The sequence below is a fragment of the Juglans regia genome, chromosome 14 (assembly GCF_001411555.2).
Source record: "Juglans regia cultivar Chandler chromosome 14, Walnut 2.0, whole genome shotgun sequence".
In the NCBI taxonomy this organism is placed as follows: Eukaryota; Viridiplantae; Streptophyta; class Magnoliopsida; order Fagales; family Juglandaceae; genus Juglans; species Juglans regia.
Genome location: NC_049914.1, coordinates 6,745,872 through 6,766,430, shown reverse-complemented (window position 1 = coordinate 6,766,430; position 20,559 = coordinate 6,745,872). Strand labels below are relative to the sequence as shown.

The 20,559-nt window shown below is 36.6% G+C and overlaps 3 protein-coding genes and 1 non-coding gene across 4 annotated transcripts; 1 reads left to right on the top strand and 3 right to left on the bottom strand.

Annotated features, from left to right (window-relative positions):
* Positions 1–1,268: 1,268 nt before the first annotated feature.
* TRNAI-UAU lies at positions 1,269–1,342 on the bottom strand. The gene has a single exon. It is a non-coding gene; the product is annotated as a tRNA-Ile (tRNA).
* Positions 1,343–2,105: 763 nt separating this feature from the next.
* LOC109002436 (zinc transporter 6, chloroplastic) lies at positions 2,106–4,165 on the bottom strand. Its single transcript, XM_018980191.2, has 2 exons — positions 3,101–4,165; positions 2,106–2,544 (listed from the first exon to the last, which is right to left on the bottom strand). The coding sequence occupies exons 1-2, from the start codon at positions 3,791–3,793 to the stop codon at positions 2,230–2,232; spliced, it is 1,008 nt and encodes a 335-aa protein (XP_018835736.1). The 5' UTR covers positions 3,794–4,165; the 3' UTR covers positions 2,106–2,229.
* A 5,853-nt stretch (positions 4,166–10,018) lies between these two features.
* LOC108996879 (putative nuclease HARBI1) lies at positions 10,019–10,816 on the top strand. The gene is made up of 2 exons (XM_035685556.1): positions 10,019–10,235; positions 10,347–10,816. Exons 1-2 carry the CDS (start codon positions 10,019–10,021, stop codon positions 10,814–10,816), a joined length of 687 nt encoding a protein of 228 aa, XP_035541449.1.
* A 7,795-nt stretch (positions 10,817–18,611) lies between these two features.
* Positions 18,612–20,314, bottom strand: LOC108996903 (probable N-acetyltransferase HLS1). The gene is made up of 2 exons (XM_018972946.2): positions 20,133–20,314; positions 18,612–20,012 (listed from the first exon to the last, which is right to left on the bottom strand). The coding sequence occupies exons 1-2, from the start codon at positions 20,307–20,309 to the stop codon at positions 19,035–19,037; spliced, it is 1,155 nt and encodes a 384-aa protein (XP_018828491.1). The 5' UTR covers positions 20,310–20,314; the 3' UTR covers positions 18,612–19,034.
* Between the last annotated feature and the right edge of the window lie 245 nt (positions 20,315–20,559).

Below are 20,559 nucleotides of genomic sequence, written 5' to 3'. Positions count from 1 at the left end.
TAAAATAAAAAATTATGTGCAGTGTGTGGTGAAGGAATATGTTGAATATAAATTTTCTTGAAATTTAGATAAAAACTTAAAAAATAACTCTTTCATGCTCCACATGCTGCTTTATTTTTAGATAGTTGGAAGCTAGAGGTCCAAGGAACATATAATATAACCTCAAAACTCTTTATGTTTCATTTGGGTTACCTAATTATCATGTGATCGATGATGTGAAGGATATAAAAGGCCACATTAACACTTTCCATGAGGATTTGCTGCATGACAAAGGACCAAGGATGAGCTGCTCATCTTTGTTTCGAGCTGCAGACGATGAACTATGACATGGTGCAGGAGTACTCTTGCCCTCTTTACTCTTGTCAAATTATATTTGCAGTTTTATGGTCTGTAAGTCTCATATATTTTTTTTAAAAAATTGTATAAATTTAGAATTCATATAAACAATTATTTTTTAATAATAGACTTTATTTATTTTTATTTATATATTATAAAATTATATATAGCATTACTCTACTCTTAAACAGATAGTACAAGCCAATTGTTTTTGGGATACAGAAAAAAGAATAGAGACAAACAGTATAAAGCTCTTTCATATTTATGACAAAAATTGAGCTTCATTGCTGGGGAATTCTTTGAAGAGAATTAAGGGGATGCTTGATTAGAACTTGTTCTTCAAAAAAACATGGAACATGAGAGTCACTAGTGACCTTTTTATTTTTTAAAATTAAGTCCAAAAAATTATTTTTACAATCTTAAATTGTTTTAAGTCCAAAAAGAATATGATACTTATCTACTTTAATTTACGACTATATCTAATATTTTTTTATTATGTATATAGAGAGGGAGTTGACTAGTGGGTATACGTATTTAACAAAAATATAATGATAGTCTAGTCTCACGACTCTTCTATTATCTTTCTATTTTTTTATAATTTTTTTTAAAGTTTTCTTTTATTTAATAATTAATAAAGTGATTATTAATAAAATTATATATATTTTAATAATAATTAAAGATATTACAAAATATTTAAAAGAAAAAAAATATATTAAAAATAGTAAAATGATGGTAAAAAAGATGTAAGTTAACAAAACACGTATGCAAGAATGCCGATTTGACAGGGGCGTCTGACATGGGCTTTTTGAGGAAATGTATGAGTCTGCTTAGTGGGGGGGAATGGGTCATTATATGGCCTGGAATCATGAGGCCCAATTGTCTATTACAACAGCCAAGTTAAAATGAAATAAAAAAACCCAAGAACAATTAGATGGTCCCGGCGGGGCTCGAACCCGCGACCTTCGGCTCATAAGACCAACGCTCTAACCAACTGAGCTACGGGACCTTTCTCTTGAGAATCAGAAATATTTATTTAGTCTTTTATAAAAGCAACCGACTCTACAAGGCCAGCCAGTCTAGTTTAGGTAAGTTTTGTTTCTAAACTATAACCATGAGTTAATTCGGAGAAAAAGCGATTGGAATAGGAGAGAGAGTTTTAATAAACAGTGTTGGGTTTTGTCTTTTGTGTGTATGATTAATGTGTTTTCATTTATGTCTAATAAAGAGTCGTTTACACTATCTATCTATCTATCCACTTCGTTCTCCACTCACCTGATCAAACTCCTTTCTACAACTTTTAAATAATGCTGGTGCTTGTTTGTGCACTTCCGTCTCGTCTATATTTGTTTAGATTATATATACATGCACTCACACATTGTTTATACGTGGGAATGACACGCAGATCGATGATGGTACTACACTGCTAAAGGTATGAATAATTATACATTCAAATCACAAATGTACACGTCATAGGTTTTTATAAATTAATAGTATAAAAAACATTCATTTTTTCTTAATGGAGCTCACTTTTTACAAAATATTTGGTAAAACTTGTATATTTCAAACTTATCTCTAACATTGCTTAGAACCCCGCAAGATAAATACTATAATTACAAAAAGATTATATAAAAACAAACTCACAATCTGATCTGATATAGTTTTATAAGATATGTTTTATAATAAAAATAATTTACAATTTAATATACTATATCAGTCATGTCCGTTTGTAAATTTATTTTTGTAATAACGATCACTTTATAGCTAAAATCTCTCACAACCATCCTCCCACAATTTTGATTAAGATGTACATTTCGGGTAATGGCCGAACCAACCCAGCAGATTTTTTCAATGTTTATTCCTAAAATTAACAACCAAAACCCCAAATTAAAGGGTTTAAGCCCAAAGGGCAAGGATAGACATTGCAGTAGAGCCAAGGGTTAAGGCAATGTAGGAAGCCTTTTTCAACCATGGACTGGAACTCATCATCTTGTTGTGGAAGAAATCGACGGCAATGAGATCGACGAGAGCCATGTATATTAGTATTCCTGAAGAGAATGACCCCAACAATCCCTCCATTATCAAGGCATTTTTGCTACTGTCATCGTAACCTGTCACCGAGAATATAATCATTCCCATCACTATCCCTATCGGCGTTGTCACTGAGAACATGAAGCACATGTATGCCGTCGTTGCAAACCCAAAACCCGCCTGTAATTTTCACCATCATCACCGCCATTAATTAGGTACAAACAACGATGATTATTAATCCTAATATGCATGAAAAGTGAAAACATATCATTCCTAAGATATTGTCTCTAAATCCTGAAACCAACCAGATAACGTGTCTCTCAGTTTGAGATAGCACTTCCTCTGGTCCCCATGTCCGAAGTCGGGGTCATTGCCAGTGTAATAAGAATGTAAACAAACACGTGTCGGCATGTTGGCGATTGCGTTTTACGTCAGTCTATTGACTGCTAGTACTTTAGGATGTTTGTAGCCTGAATTATTCAAAGCTATAGAATGGAGAACTGTCACAAATAATATTACAAGTTGGGAAATGGTAGACACTGAATTCGTTGGATTCCAATAGGATGATAGTACATCCAAAATAATTAACTCTTAAAATGACATTAATTTACTGCCGTTATTGCTACAACTAGCAAGATTAATTAGGCCTTCAAGCAGGCTTTGATCATTAGGATTGATGCTGTGTTAAATTTGGATTATGATTTTTTATAATCAGAAATTAAAAAAGTAAATATACCTGAGCAATGCAGCCTCCCAGACCCATGCCTTCAAAGATCTGGTGAAAAGCAAGAGCGGCCACGAGAGGCCTGATGGTGCACTGGTTCTGAGACATCCCCATCGTCACTCCGATTATCACCGAGTGGAATATAATCCCTATCTCCAGCACCTGCGACACCAGCCTCTGCTTCTGCCTCACCAGCTCTGCCGCCACCCGCTCCTCCTCGCTCGTTCCCGACTCGCACCTCGATTCCCCCGATTTTTTTCTCTCCATCAGCTCCTCCTGCGTCAGCCCCGGCACCGGCGAGTAGTGATCGGCATGGCTGTGGCTTTGCTCCACGTGCGAGCTGGCGGTGATGTCAACGAGAAGAGCGAGCAGCGCACCCACCATGGTGACCAGGCCCGAGAAGGGGAAGTCCTTCCATGGATGATGGGAGGCGACTTGGCAGTCAGAGATGGCGGTGAAGGCCTCGGGGAGTACGTGGACGAGGGATGTGGAGAGTATAACTCCGGCAGCGAAGCACTTGATCAAGAGGACGGCCTTGTCGTAGAGGGGTTTTCCATGGAAGTAGCGGGCGAGGAGCACAGGCGAAGATATGCCTACGACGCTAGTAAAGAAGATTACCCAGATGGAGATGAACTTCAGGTGCGCCGCCGCCTTACCGTCCCGGCACGCCAAGGCTCGAGCCGTGTCCAACACGCACGCGGCCATGGCGTATACAATTGAACTCGGATTACAAACAGTTTCAGAGACAGATAGACCCGAGTACGGGGTTTACTTTGTGGACTTTGTTGCGAGAGCTAGAGAGAGAGAGAGAGAGGGGATTGTGCGGTGGTGGAGTCTAACATGGAGAAAAAAGAAGTTGAATTAAATAGAGTGGGCCATTTGATGGGGTCCACGGAGTGATAAACGTGGACGCTTTTCACGGGTTCCTTACTCTTCTCCGTACCTGAATTTTAGGGCCCGTTTGTTTTCGGAGATAATCTGAAAATTTTGAAAACCTAAAACCAGTTTTCGTACGATTAGATGGGTTCCTGAAAACAAACACAATTTTATCCCAAAGTTTTCATCTCAGCCGTTCTCTCCTATCTCAACACTGTTGACAGGTTTCCATCTCACATCCGTGCGAATCTCACATGCTTTGTCTCCTCTCTCCCGTGATTCGAACGCTCTCTCTGCTCTATGCGTGTAGCCCATTTCCATATTCAAGCCGTGCGAATCTTGAAAACGGCCATCCCATCTCAAGATTTCGATTCCCTTTGATATTCGTTCAGAACTGATTTTGGAAAATCCCTCGCCTGCAGTCACTCATCCTCGCCAAGCTGATTGCCTTCCAATCGACATCCCGAGAAGGCACATCTCCAAGAAAAATCGGACTCTGTGTCCAATCTGTTCTTGCCGTGCGAATCTCCCCTATTCCCCCACCCATCACTGAACTAATTGCTGCGAAATCCTCTTCTCCCCTTTCATTGCTCCAATCGCCCTACATATACGAAAATGCCGAAAGCTGCCAAAACCCCCCGCTCGTCCACCACGGTTCGATGCTGCAACCTGGGTTTAGCTCTCAAAAACCACTGCCATAAACGCTCCCTCACCATCATCTCCAAGGGCAGGACGGGTCCGAGAACGAGATCATACCAGGTGAGCTTGCGGTTGGTCCCCTCTAAGATTTATTTTTTTTATATCAATAATTTGTGCAAATGAATTGCATTTTTGTTGGTGATTGATGCTTTGGGACTGATTTATTTGTGGCTGTGGATCGATTAGTGGTTGTTGACTGTTTTGGGTTTGAGACTCCTTGTGTGTTAGAAGTTAAAATGGTAGAACATGAAACTGTAGAAGGAAATGTAAACTTTGTAAGTGAAGTTGTAATGGCTTATAAAAACATATTGCTTCTGAAATCAATATGATTTCTTTCTTCATAAAGAATAAAAAAAAAGGAGAGAAACAAAATCAAACATGGTTGTTTTCACCATTATAACTTACTGGAAATAGAAAAAATGTATATGAGGCAGGATGTAATATTTGAAAAAGAATGCAGTTGTATTTCCAAATAGCTTGAAACAAAGACAGGAAAAAATTGCTGAATGACACTTCATGAGGACCCCACCAGAGTGGGGAAATATATTCAGAAAGATTTCGTACCCTAAAACCTTTTTTAGGCAGGCCCCAATACTATAATACAAAAGCACCTGCTCTAATACAAATTACCATTATTAAAAACTTGGTTACAAGAAAAAGCAGTATCCAGAAATTTGACTAGTATGCACTTGGTTGTAATATTCAAACCGCAGGGGGGGGGGAGTTCTTACATACTATTTTTCATGCAACAGTCCAATAGAATAAGCTTTTGAAGCAATTAATGCTTGCTTAGCAGATATTATGATGATGATGATGATATCAGGAAACAACAAGAATAATGCTCCTCTACTAGCAAAAAATTAATCTATGGACCCTTTTACCATGAAGGTTTTAAAATAACCACTCCCCCGTTTTCTTTTGCAATTAACAACTACTAAAATAACTTCTCCGAATTGTTTCAGCTCTTCTTCAGAAAGAGCTTCTACCAATTCTTAAAAAGCAATTTGACGAGACTTGTCTCATCCTTTTGTCACTCTCATTGGTTTTTTAATATAATAATAAATTATTGAGCAAGAAAATGATCTAGTACTAGAAATTATTTTGATATGTAAAATATAAAGTTATATAATCTACTCTCATTATTCTGTGCTAATAAGTCAAAATCATATTGTCTATCAACTAGTTGAAAGGAATCGGTCTTTCTACATATCCATTTGGGAGAAAAAAAAAATCACCTGTGTGTACTATATTAGTCACATTCTCATCTCATTTCAGTATGTAATAATAAAAATAATATTATAGAACATCTTGGGTTGATTATGTGGGTAATATATGTCAAGCTCGTATATGATCACGTGACAATTTTTTGGACGCACACATCTTTATTTTGGATTCCATATTGGCAACAAACTGTTTTTAACAACATTTTTAATTTGTTAGCGTTACTACCTACGCTCCTCTCCATTACCTCACCCTCGGCAGGTATGACCCACTTCTAAATTAAACAATTTGGATTTCATTTTATCATTTATTTCGCCATATGATATAAATGTCTTTGGATTAAAATATCATATTATTAGCATTTTCAAATGGACCCCGATACCGACATTCCACACGTTGATCCAATGATTTGGGCGGATGGAATGGAGGATGTCTTCATTGACATGATGTTAGCGGACGCCCTTCATGGTGCATTGAGGGCTGGAAAGATCACTTCTAGGGACCATGCTTCCTATGCTAATCGTCTTATGGCAGTGGGCGTAAGGACGTATGAAGAGAGCCAAATCAAGGGGAAAATACATCGGCTTAAGATGATGCAACGACTTTTCACGGACCTCATGCACCAAACTGGTATGGGATGAGACCCCGATACGAAAACGGTTATAGGGAGCGATGAACACTGGGCAAATGCCATTAGGGTAATACTTCTCTAAGCATGCCATATCTTCATATTACGAAAATTATCCCTTTATTATATGTCACTATTTCCCGCGGTAATCCCTCCCTAATATGTTGAATTTAAAATTCTTTATCCAGGCCAAGCCACAAGTAAAGAAGTTTCGTACGTCGGGTTGCCCACGATATGCAGACCTCTGTACCATTTTTGGCGCTGCTGTTGCCACCGGTACGCTCCACCACGCGTCCACCCAACCACCACCCTCTTCCGACGAGGAGGAGCGTCTTGATGCTGAGATGCGCCGTCGGGGCCCAGCGCTTGGCACCCAAGGGAACTCTGATTTTTCCATGCACGGCCCGTCCCAATTTTCCATGGACATGGAGACACCATCGACTCACTCGTCCCGACGACGTCAGAAGGGAGGGCAACGCAACCAGCACGACGAAGATATATCGAACATGGTTGCAGTGATCACGAGTTCCTACGAGGCACGCCGAAAGTGTTACGAGGGCAGAGGCTCCGCGTCAGGGGAAAAGCGGAGTAGGACCTCCGCACATTGCATGGAAAGTGATGACGGTTTCGATTCTTTTTCCCACTGTGTGGCCATATTACAAGCACTTCAACCCCCACTGCCTCCCGATGTTTTCTCTCGTGCGTTTGATCGCTTAATGAATCCCATGGCACAACGAGGATTCTTGGTATTGGATGATGCGCATAGGCACGCGTGGGCATCGCATAGTTGAGTGATCGAACTATGCATAGTTCGATTAGTGAGTAGGATGTCTTGAGTGGTTGATTAGTAGCTTTGCTTCGTTGTAATTAATTATCGGCGTTATGTAATTTGAGTTTGCTAAATACTTGTTAACATTTGTTCGTTTGATGGATATCTTTGGACCAGTTCCATGCACTTTTTTTAATTCAAATCTAGTTGTGATGTTGCGGAATGATGCCAACATTAATTAATAGTATTGTCTTATGTGTTGGGTAGATCAACAAAATTGTGTTGATGGTTTTTTCCTAATGTTATTGAGTTTGTTTATATCATTTTTTTCCTGCCTCTTGAATTTATGTCTGATTTTGTGCTCTTCCCAATGACCAGCTGTAGGTTGTTGTGAACGTGATCAACTTTTCACAAAGGCATCTACTCGACGCCCCAAAGGTCTTGGTTGCTGCCCCCTAGGTTATGCTTCCTCTCAAACTTTAATATTTTTGTTGTTACGGATATCATCCCCTTTATACCCCACTTGTCAAGGAATGGATGGAAGGAAAAAGCCCAGAAATTTTGATGTTAAATATTTGGTTGGTTCATTATGTGGTAGGACCATTATTACATGTTTTTAATTAAAGATTGACATGGTTACAGATTACTGTGTTTTAAAACTGGCTGTTGGAGCTGCTGATTTGTTATTGTGATGTTATTGCAAACAACTTGTCCATAGGAACATGTTTAGCTTGTGCATAGATATATTTGTGTTGGTTATTGTGATTAAATATATTCCATATATATTCATACGAACTTGGGAGTATATATATATTCTAAAGACATGTTAATGATACAGATTGTAGTATTAATTTTAATTGTGAAAATATCTTTTAACAGCATGGGCTGAGTCCAGGAGGGCCACGCCCTCTAACCCCCCACCCCCCCTTCTTCTGAGGTAAAGTAGCTCCTTTGAGACGGGCCGGTGTATTGACTGTTTAGTGGTAGTTTGTTTTAGCTATAGAGAGCTTTTTAGAATCGTGTGGTTGATATTCTTTTACTATTTTTCGATGGATTTCATACCATTTATTTGTTTGTACAAGTTAATAGCTTTTGAAAGTACTCATCCATATAGAGTTGCATACGAGTGAATAACAAAGATAATAGTCCAACAAATATATCAGTGAATACAGTGAATAAAAAACTCTTTCTGCTTGCTTTTCCCTTTTCAATTCTCTGTCTCATGTCAGCAACAATGCTACTGGCCCCATTGAGCAAGATTTCTGCACGATATTGATGGCTGCCCTTCATCGAGTCCGTCCATTGAATATCTATCTTGTATTGGGGATGCAAATCCATGTTTATGAACCAAACTGCGAGTTTATCCCTTATAATATTTTCATTTTTATGTTCTTTTCCGTCTGAATTGGGTGTCTAATTGATGCACACTTACGTTCGTAATTGTATCCATTCTCTTATATTTTTTCTATCTTTAAGCCCCATGATGGGCTAACTACTAAGTGCTTTCTGAGTCGTCTGCTAAAAAGAAAAAGGTCAGTCGGCAGGTAGCCTTTTTCAACCTTTTGTCTGCCATCTTCTGCACGAAACATTGGTATGTATATCCCACTGAGTTTCGTTGATTGGGAAAAAAGAAAAATTTCACATTGATCCGAAATGCTAGTGTCTTTATTTTGCTTTTCGGACAAATGATTTAATCAATTTATGACACTTAATACTCGCAAGTTAGTTTAGAATATATATATACTCTCAAGTTAGTATGAATAGTAGACACAAGACATCGACTAACATGTCTTTACTGAACTAATATAGAATATATATATATATATACTATATTCATAAGAATTTATAAATATATTTTCAAGCATATATTTTCTATGTTTTGCTGAAATAATAATGTAAGTTCAATTTACATGAAAATTACATATATGGGATATTGTTAAGAATCCATTAACTATGCATGGTTCTTTGCATATATTACTTGGTTTCTTCTCTATAATTGCAACATACACTCATGAAAAATCCTTAACAATGCTATAGGTCCCTCCTGTTGGTCTATTCCAGAACTTGTCTTGAGTTTTTAGACTAGTTCGACATCATATAGTAGAGAATGGCGCATAACAATTCTTGGACCGACGAGAGTGATAGTGATGATCCGATGGAGCCCATAGATATCATGAATATTATTAGGATACTGTCCCACCGACAGCGAAGGAATCCCCCAAGGCCACAACATAATATCGGCCTCCGAGGGCATCAATATATATTAGGAATTCTAAATGGCCATCCAGATAATTGCAAGATTATGTTTCGTATGGAGGTACCTACATTCCGCTGTTTATGCGGATTGTTACGTACCAATCACTTGGTACGTGATTCTAGAAGAGAAGTGACGGTAGAGGAAGCTGTGGGTATGTTTTGTCTTCTTGTGGGCCATGCGGAAGGCCAGCGAATTGTTGGGGACAGGTTTCAACATTCGACGCAAACAATCAATAAAAACGTTAGAAAAGTCATTAATGCATTATGTGAGGTTAGGAGGCATTTGATTGTGCCAACTCCAAGAAACAGCGTGCACCCTTATATTTCAAGCAACAATCGTAATTATCCTTGGTTTCAGGTAATTTTATAAATTCAAACTTTGTTTTACAACAAAACATGTAACAATAGTATTATTAGCATTAGTTGGTTGTGTTAGGCAGTTGGGATTGATTTGTTGATATTATAGGGTTGCATTGGCGCGATGGACGGTACGATGATACCAGCTGTCGTCCCAGCTGAGTTGCGCGAGGCATATCGAAATCAGTTGGGTAGAGTTGCCCAAAATGTGTTGGCAATAGTTGATTTCGATATGAAGTTTATATTTGTTTACACTGGATGGGAGGGATCCGCGCATGATGCACGTGTGTTCCACCATGCTGCCAGTGATCCAAAAGCCCGTTTTCCATGGCCACCAGAAGGTAATATTTCTTTTCCAAACAACTTTGTTAAATATTATGAAGTTGGAACTTTCTTTGTGATTGTCGTTATATTAATTGAAATTTGTGCTTTGAAAATAAATTGACGCTCAGGTCAGTATTATCTTGTGGATTCAGCTTATCCATGCACTACGGGATTGTTGCCCCCCTATCCAAGAGAACGTTATCACCGGAGTGATCGTCACATGGACAGAGGTTTTCATGGGTATAAAGATTATTTTAATTATCGTCACTCAACAGTTCGTAATATTGTAGAACGAACATTTGGTGTTATAAAAGAACGATTCCACATTCTCTCCAACATGCCTCCATATTCAGTTGGGAGGCAAGGACTTATTATTACAGCGTGCTGTGCACTGCACAACTATATTAGAACGGTCACCCCCGATGACTGGATATTTCAGACGTGGAGTACGATGCGTCTACCAGTTATTGAGCCTGCGGTTGGTGACGGGGGATCCTCACCTAGTCATATAGACTTGTCAACTGAGGCCCAAAACAATATGAGTGCAATTAGAGATGATATTGCCATTGCTATGTGGGAAGCAAGGGGTGGCTATTGATGGTGTTATTTAAGGCATCTATGCGTGTATTTAATACTGATATTTTTTTGTTGTGATTGCACGTATCCTTATCTTCGAGAACATGATATATTTTATGGGAGATGTGAATTTAAACATGATATAATTCTCGATGTGGATTGCTAAACATTTGATCATGGTGGACATATTATTTATTTAATGGCAAATGGTAGATGAATTACGTTATTGGATTTGGTTATTTCTTTGTTTATTTATTTGGTCCCTTCCAAATGATTAGTGTTTTTAATCTTCGTTCAAATTAAAATAGGTTTGCCGAAGCTTCCGTTATTAACACACGTGTTAATGTATATAAAAAATTACTGAAATACCTTTAAATATTAAAAATAATAAATTCTTTCTTAGCCGTGCATCACATTTATTTTAAAGTTTTTTTTTTTTGTTTTTAACGAATGTCTGCTGTAGTAACAATGAATGACAAAAATAATATTAAAATATTAGGAATGAGTGAGACAAATATTTGATAAAATAGGTACTGCATAGTTCCAGATTTTTGCATATTATTTTATAAAAAACTGCTGTTTTTTTTTTCCTACATTACAAAAAATTCCACCAAACTAAATTCAATATTTGATAAGATGGGTCATAAATTATTACAACCTGGGTTTAATAAAGCAAGCATGCATGCGTGTGTGGGAAATAAAAATGAACATGAATGTCGCAATTGGGCACTTGACAACGCTAGCAGAATCTCACATTCTGGATTTACTGTTCATGCGCGGGTTGCTAGCATTTCGGCGGCTGACGTTTGTTTAAAAATAATATTTTTAGTTGTGGGTCCCACGGCAATCAATTCTTAGTACAAAAAAGTCAAACTAATCTCATCTCATCTCTATAAACAAACACAATTTTATCTCATCTCATCTTATATCATTTATACTCAATATATCTTAATACTATTCACATATATCTCATCTCATCTCTGAAAACAAACGGACCCTTAGAGCGGTGGAGTGATGTGTGTTAGCCATATTCATTTTTCAATAACATGGAAAAATTGGGCAAATAGTTCAGTCGTGATGGATGGATTCATGTACTCTTCACTGCATTTGGGTATGCAGAATGGTATTCAATTCCAGCTCAAACTTCATTTTGAATTTTCTATATACCCCTTTTTTCCTCTAAGTTTCTTTATCATATAAAGTTTGAATTATTGCTAATTTATTTATTTATTTTTTCCAATTTTTTTATTTCATGATAGACTTGTTTGAATGGTTAGATTTCGTTAAGTATTTAACTTGGTGTTTCGGTAATATAGCATTTTAAGAAGTATTTTTTGAGTGTTTTTATTGCTATAACATTTTAGGATTGTTTTGTAAAAGAACAAAAAAAAAAAACATAATAGTTTTTTTAGTAATGATACACAACCTCCCATCCTCCACACTATATATTTTTTTAAAATTTAATATTTTTTAAAATTTATTCTTTTTAAACTAATTCAATTTTTCTATTTATTATTATATATTAAATATTTGATAAAAGAAAAAAATAATGAAAATTAAAAAAAGTGTGATGTGTGAAGGTTGTATGAATAGTAAAAAGTTGTGTAAATTTTTTTGATAGTTTTTACTTTTTACTCTCGGCAATTTGGTGGGTCCACACGATGTACTTTCAATTCTCTTATAACGTTTTTACAATTCATTCTACAATAAATCATTATAAACATGTCATTTTATTAAAATAAATTTCAATTTTGTAAAACTAGCCTTCATTTAATATAGCATTAGTAAGAGAATAATCTTCTAGTGCTATATATTCCTTTTTCCTTCGCAACTAATGCAAAGCATCCTATTTTTTCTATGACAAATAACTTTTATAGGAGAATAATTCAAGGATAAATAGTAATATCACGATGTGGAGATTCAGGGAATATTTTAGGAAGTGAAAAAAAATGAAAAATTGATATCTTAAGCTCAATTTCTAATTGACATAAAAATTACCTTTTGTGTTCAAACTCTTAAAATAAGAAATATGTTCGTGAAAATGCTAGAATATTAATACTATTGATTATAAGTGAAATGGAGAATACATCAAATGAGATCGGTATTTTGCATTAAACCTCGTTTGTTTTCGTAAATGAGATGAGATGTGTTGAGATAAAAGTTAAAAAATGAATAAAATATTGTTAGAATATATATTTTTAATATTATTTTTATTTTAAAATTTAAAAAAGTTGAATTATTTATTTTATTTTGTATGAAAATTTAGAAAAACTATAATGATTAGATGAGATGAGTTAAGAAATTTCCTGAAAATAAACATGAGAATTGGGCGTTGAGTAGATTTATCAATGTGTTTGTATAGATGCCAAAAATCATGCATGGGAAGTTATTATTATTAGTATTATTAAAAGTGAAAAATACGAGAAAACCAAGTTTTATACATTTTTGTGAAAGTTATGGTTTGACCTCAAGATATGTCGGGTGGTGAAAATTTGTGATAAATATTTTTTTAAACAAATTATTATTTGAATTAAAAAATAAAAATAATAAAAATTACTGGTCATGCACCTCGTGGGTCCCCCACCGGCGATCTAATTTGAGCCTCCCATGGTGGTGGCTGACGTTGGCCACCTTTGAGGGGCCCGCAATGGGCTGTCCAAGGAGTAACTTGCGAGCGGCGCCACTCCATCCGTGGTTACTCAATTTATTATTTTTCTTTTTATTTTTGATGTTATTTTAATTGAAGAAATGAAAACATGTTTGAGATGAGGAGTGAAATCATTTTTGAAGTTAGATGGTTTTTGTCAAATAAGTTTCAATGAGTTGTGCAGCTTGTGCTCATTGAAACAAAAAAAAGATTGTGGGTTTGGATAGTTTTAGAAATGATGCAATATAAATGGATTATATAAAAATAATCTTTATAATCGGATAGATTTCATGTGATCCTTTAAATATGTTTTACGATAAAAATAATTTTACAATTTAACAAATTACATCAAATTATATTAATTTATAAAATTATTTTTATATAATGATTTTATGACTAGAATATTTTCTCTTTCTAAAATCATTTATTCTAAGCAACTTTTTATTTATAAATTGTCCTAGAATGAAGAAGGTGTTGATGGGCCGTAAGAGATCTGAACTCAGACAAGCAAGGCCTAGTTCTAGTACTTAATTTATATCCTACAAAGTTCTATGTTATTAAGCGAGGCCCAATGTGATTTTCTTAATATTACATGGGCCTAACAATATATGATATTTTGCTTTGAAAATATGTGGTCTAATTCCAGTGCTGCTCCAACAAATGAAGTCCCCGCTTATTGATGTCAAATCCAATATATCGTCAAGTAAGGAGTAATGCTAAGTCCTAAATATACAAGTCTTTTGTAAAAATATAAGCTCTACTTTAAAAAAGTGAGTTTTTTCAAATTTTTTTATAGGGAGGTACTCCACTTTTTTATAAAAGGCTCGTATGAAATTTGTACATTTAGAACTTGTATATATCATTTCTGATCTAAAGTAAATGACGGAAGAAGAAAAGAGAGAACACGAAAAAAGCTATGTATTTTCTGTAAGGGTGGTGCTAGGACCATCGAGAACCATACCGAATTTTTGTATTGAGGAGTGCAAATTTTTATTTTGGTTTCTTTTTTTTTTTATAATATTTTTAAACTCTTTTAAACATTTAAAAGAAAAAGAAAAAATTTTACAAACTTATTTAAAAATACTTCCATAATAGTTAAGTAAAAAAAAAAAGAGCCATCCTTATCTTTTTTCGGTAGCCACTCTCGAACATTATGTTTGGTACCAAAGAAAAGGGGAGTACAGTGCAAGAAAAGTATAATAATATTCCAAAACATGACGATCTAGCCAGCTAGGTTGAATAATATTAGTAGTACTGGTCCAAACTAATCTTTGAAATCAGGATTTATGCCAACCTAGCTTCGTGGAAATTAAGGTGGGCATATTCTTAAAATTTTTTTGCAATGAATTCTAACAGATTTAGATTCTCCATCATTTAACTTGATTATGGCTTTCTTAGGTTGAATTTTCCGATATTGTTGTTGGATATTCACATCATACTGTTAATTATTAGTGGTCCAAACTAATCTTTGAAATCAGGATTTATGCCAACCTAGCTTCATGGAAATTACGGTGGGCATATTCTTAAAAACTTTTTGCAACGAATTCTAAACGGATCTAGATTCTTCATCATTTAACTTGATTATGGCTTTCTTAGGTTGAATTTTCCGATATTGTTGTTGGGTATTCACATCATACTGTTAATTATTAGTGGTCCAAAACTAACCTAATCAATTCTGGAAATTAATGAGCATGGGAATTAATGTAGAAAGAGACTGCACGTGCATGCGCATGCAGATAGTAACATATATCTGAGCTCATTAATTTAGACCATAAACTCTTAACAATTTAACATGATCTATTGATGCAGCTTATAATTATACTTGGGCGATCGATCGATCGAGTTGGGTACGTTTCATGTCAAGATTCCAAATTCCAGTCCAGTTAAGGACCACCTCATGGCTAGCAACCTATAATTTCTTCTTCTTTCAAGTTCGTGAAGATTTGAGAAATAGACATATCAATCGATAATTTCTAGTATTTATTAAACGTCGACATTTCATCATGTGGTGCTAATTAGAAATTTCATGAACATTAATAAATATTGCATGTGGAGCTTACATCTTCCACAATTAAGGCGCCGTTCAAACTTGGACAAAGGATCTTTGATCTTTCTTGGATTTAGGTTCCTTTCTTGGCTAAGCAATTTTTTTATGTGTGTGTGTGTATATATATATATATATATATATATTTTCACGTCATTATTTTATTTAGGGCCGACGCTTGCGGGGGTTTGAACTTTTTGAAAACAGACAAATAGTCACGAACTAGAGATCATCGTTGTGGAGGCCATCGATCATGAGACCAGACTCTTAACTCATCATCGTTTCGGTCGGATATTGAATTTGGAAGAAATCATTTAAAAACTGAACGGACGGAATTGATTATTTTATTATAGTAATGCTTGCAGATATAGTCGGAGAGTGTATAAGTCTTGCACACTCTATTTGAGAAAAAAAAAGGATCATCTACTATTAAAAAAATATTTTTTTCATGTGAGTCATAAATTTAACTATTTTTTTTAAAAAAGTACATGAGGCTTGCATATCCACACAACCCTAATTAACTTCCTTTCATCTTTGGGACATGATGATCCTTTTAGTCCCACAGTAATCTTCTTTTAGTATGTCGTTGGATACATATATAGTACTATATATATACATATATATATATATATATATATATATATATATACCATATATTAATACAAATTCATATGATCAGTTTGTTTGGCTGCCTAGCTAGCTAGCTACGTACTTTGGTTTCTATTGATCTGCAATTCCATATTAGATATATTTCTCGTACTTAATCTACTAAATTTTAGAAAATTGCTGATTCATTTGAAAGTTTAATCGTAGTAATAATAAGATGATCGATCATGTAATTAAATACTTGATTTTCCATCCCTTATTCATGATGTATATTTAATGCATGACCAAACAAAGTAGGCTGCACAGCTACCTCAGTATTAATTCAACTAATTTACTCACTATTTCTTTCACATGTGCGACATTCTATAATGGTGTGGAAGTACTGATAGCGATCTCTAATTTGCGACCAGAAAATTACCCTTGCATGAATTGGTGCGGTAGTTGGCTGGCTTGTTCATGCATGTTTAGCCTCCAATGTCCTATCCATTTCAAAGACAGGCAAATATATCTGTACGTACATAGATTGTCAAAGATCACATGAGTCTAATATATATAGGAATTAGATACAAATTCCAATTAGCTAGCTAGCTTGGCGTTTATCCATTTCTTAGGCTTATCTTATTCTTATCCTTCTCTCAATTTCTCATTTATCGGAGAGATTAAGATATAGTTCGTACGTTGGATTTCATTGTACAAGAGTGGTCGACAACCACGGGCACCGCAACCCACGGAATGCAGCATTAGCCGAAACTTTCTGCAAAACAAAGATTCAGGGTTCCTTGAATAGATTTGGTTCTGTAAGTGATCTCCATTCCACCTATATATCTAAGATTTATTCTTAGGGTTCCGGCCAGCTTTTTTTGAATGAACAAGAACTAATTAATTTTGTGAAATTTTATTAGACAATCATCTGGTTTATGCTGCTGCTTCCGTTTCTAGGCCGTTTTCTACTGATGGAAAGTTTCTCATGATCTCTCAAGTTCTTTTCATTATTTTCTGCAGTAATTGGGTGAAGAAGTTTTGCCAAATAGTGATGATAGTGGCCTCATAAGCTTATAATATATATAGCATTGTAGGAACTAATTACATCATGCTACTGAGGTTTGGATCGAAGATCAGTTCATTATAGTGTGCCCAAATGAATCTGCCAGTATTCTAGCAGGTAGCTAGGACTTCAATGAGCAACATATATATTCCCATGCATTGATGAGCTACTTTGACGATTGATGCACAGATATTAATTAATATTCAATACTAATGATAAAATTAATTTTTGGACCAACAATGTCATTGTCGAGGCCCTCAAGTGAAACACCACTTGTTTGCCACTGATCAACCCGTGCCGAATGTTCCACTGACTGCAAATTTTTTCTATGAAAAGGATAAAAAGCCTCTTTAAAGAGCCGAAGTCCATTGTAGTATGATTGTTAGCTCTGTGAATGGACTTTTCCAATCTCCCATCTTTCATATATATATATATATATATAGAAAAATACTATAGACACAAAGGAATATCACAAAAAGATATCACATACTGACGTGACACTGCTAGTGTACCACGTCTTCCCCTATTTGTTTTCTCTTTCTTTCTCCCCTCCCCCCGTGCCGCCACCCCTGCCCTCTTTCCGTACCGGTTGGGGACCACCTTAATGTGGATAGAAGACACCGACAGTCCAAACAGCACCGCTGGCATGGAGCTCACGGCAGCTCGCCGTGCACACTATGTGTTTGGTCGACCGCGAGCCGCTAGGTAGCTGGGGTGGTGGGATTTGAACTGATGGCTTGTCTTTTGGCAGTTTGTGGTGGTCGGGAACCATCCTGGGAGGGCAGAAAACACCGGCGAGGATGGAAAGGGGGAGGAGGGGATCAGGCACTGGAGAGAGGGGAGAAAGAGAAAAAAAAAAAAAAGAAGAAAAAAAAGAAAGATGTGCTAGTGTACTACATCAATATGTGAGATCACTTTATATCTCTAACAGCCCTTTTATATATATATATATATATATATATATATCCAATTAATAAAACTAGCATCGGCATCAATATTATATTCCCTATAATTAATCAGGCTAATAATTATCATCGTTCACGAAAGGGCACAAGCTGCTAAGGTCCTTTTTGGCATACACTGTCATGCGCGCGCGCTTACACACATATATATACACGCGTTAACTTGTTGATGATCATCTTTTTTAGTTATATATACTGACAGTAAAGGAGCTTAATTAATTAGTTACTTCTTTGGCAGGAGTGCATAATACGCATCTAGCTAGCTAACTCATGCAGCTTTATCTAATCTTTGATACGAACTTGACTTTCTAGAGCCGTGGAACCGTAACCAACGTTTTCTATCCACGAAACTAGCTAGGGTTATGGATAATGGAGTATTCCGCATTTGGCTGCAGAAGACAATGCTCTCTGGCAATGAAAGAGGTCCAAAAGTTCTTCCAATTATGCTAACCTTCTTTGTAGGAATATTACATTTAGTGGTCAAATTCCCGATAGAAACCGACTTGTGTTCATTACATATATATGATGTTCATGTTCTCGATCCTTTCATTTGAATGGAATTAATCTCAGTTGTCAGCATGCTGTTATGGCATGTAATTAGGGAGATGGATGGTGTGATGGGACTCGACAAAAGAGGGGGGATGGTCCAACTAAAACTTTTACCCGAATGGATGGAGACAAAGTTGGACCACTGCGCCAGCTTATTGATTAGTCTGATTCATGAGGCGCAAAATCTAGTTGCGAACAAGGACAACAAAGGGCCGGGTGGCACCTATTTAAGGAAATCTTGTGTGATTTTGTGTCACCGATGTGAAAGGAACAAGAGGAAAACCCCCAGTACCCCAGGAGAGATGGATTGGACTTATCAAACAGTAAATGAGGTGGGGTTTGGCTCTTAGGCAAAGAAAAGAAAGGTCGGAATATTTTTTTGGTTCGTCATACTTCTCTGGGGTCTACAAAAAGAGATCTTGCTGGTGGGCTTTTTGTCAATTCATGGAGGCTGTATTTCTCTTCAACTTTCATGGCCTTCATGCACCACAGATCTTCCAGGCACGAGAGCAATTTCCAGTGTGGGATGTGATGTCTCAGGGTGTCGTTACCTGCAACTTCTGTTACGATAACCTTACAGTCCTTACACTTTGTAGCCATGTTGTGTACGAATTTGCACAAAGTCCTCACCAGCTTTCCAGACATTGGACCCTCCCGGTGCACCCCATACATGAAGTAGAATCCAAATGGATGGAAGAAATCCGGCAGGAAAGGCAGTTTGATGCACGGGAAAAACTTATCCATCAAACTCGAGCTTTTTGTGTATATTAAGCAGGATAAGGGTGCTTTCCCTAGCCTTAGCTTGAATAGCTCCCCGCTGTTCCATACGCTAAGCATGGCCCAACTACTCGGAACCTGCCCATGATTAGAACCAAAACACTCACCTCTAGGATAAGCCACCCATGTCCCCAAAGTTAGCCTGTTCCTTAGCACGTTGTCTATGTCATGGGGGAAGAACTCTACGGACGCCATGAATCTTCTGTACAGAAATTCAGCTTCTTCTATCTTGAGCTTCTCTATCGCAACGTTGGACGAAATACGAAATGGCTGATTGTGAACCGGGTTAACGAGTATAGCAGGAGTCCTGAACTTGATATAGCCAAACTTGTTCACGAAGAGCTTAACCGAGGCCCCGTTATCTTTGTCAGTGGCCATGTATGCATAATCCACATCGTTGGCACCGAACCATTCCTCAAGCCGGCGCACCAGACTCGAGCCAATCCCTTTTTGTCGATGGAGGGGTGCAACCCTTAGGCCTAAGATGTAGCCTACCCTGGCTAGATCCTTTGGGGGAGGCCTGTCAACCGTGACAACCTTAATAGAACCTTGAATGACACCGACCAATTCCTTGTCCAACATCGCTACCTAACATGATCAGTAAATATTAGTCATGGATATTTATCAAATGGTGCAGAGAAAACCAAAGAAGAAGATGCATGAAAAAAGAAAGAAAGAAAGAAAGGCTGCATGCATGTACGCGCGTACCAGCATCTTGTACATCGGACTGTTTCGAATTCTGCAAATGGGGTCACCCATAGTATCCGTCAAGAGTAACACTCGTTGATCTGCTGGCCCTACCCCACATCTTCGCTCGAGATCTTCCACTTGAGCTCTATCGGATTGCTCTTCATAGCTTCGAATTGTAGCCTCCTCAAACCCCATTCTATGCCAATAAACTTCCACCCAGCTAGCTTACCACTGAATATGTAAAAAAAAAGGAGAGATAATACTAATAATAATAATATTTTAAAAAAAAAAAAGCATGCAAAAGAGGGTGGTTTGAGTGAGGTATATATAACACTATAACTGCTATAATATATATATATATATAGAGAGAGAGAGAGAGAGAGAGAGAGAGAGAGATCAGAGAGAGAGAACTTTTGCCCTGCTTTGAACTTTCATAATTATCATC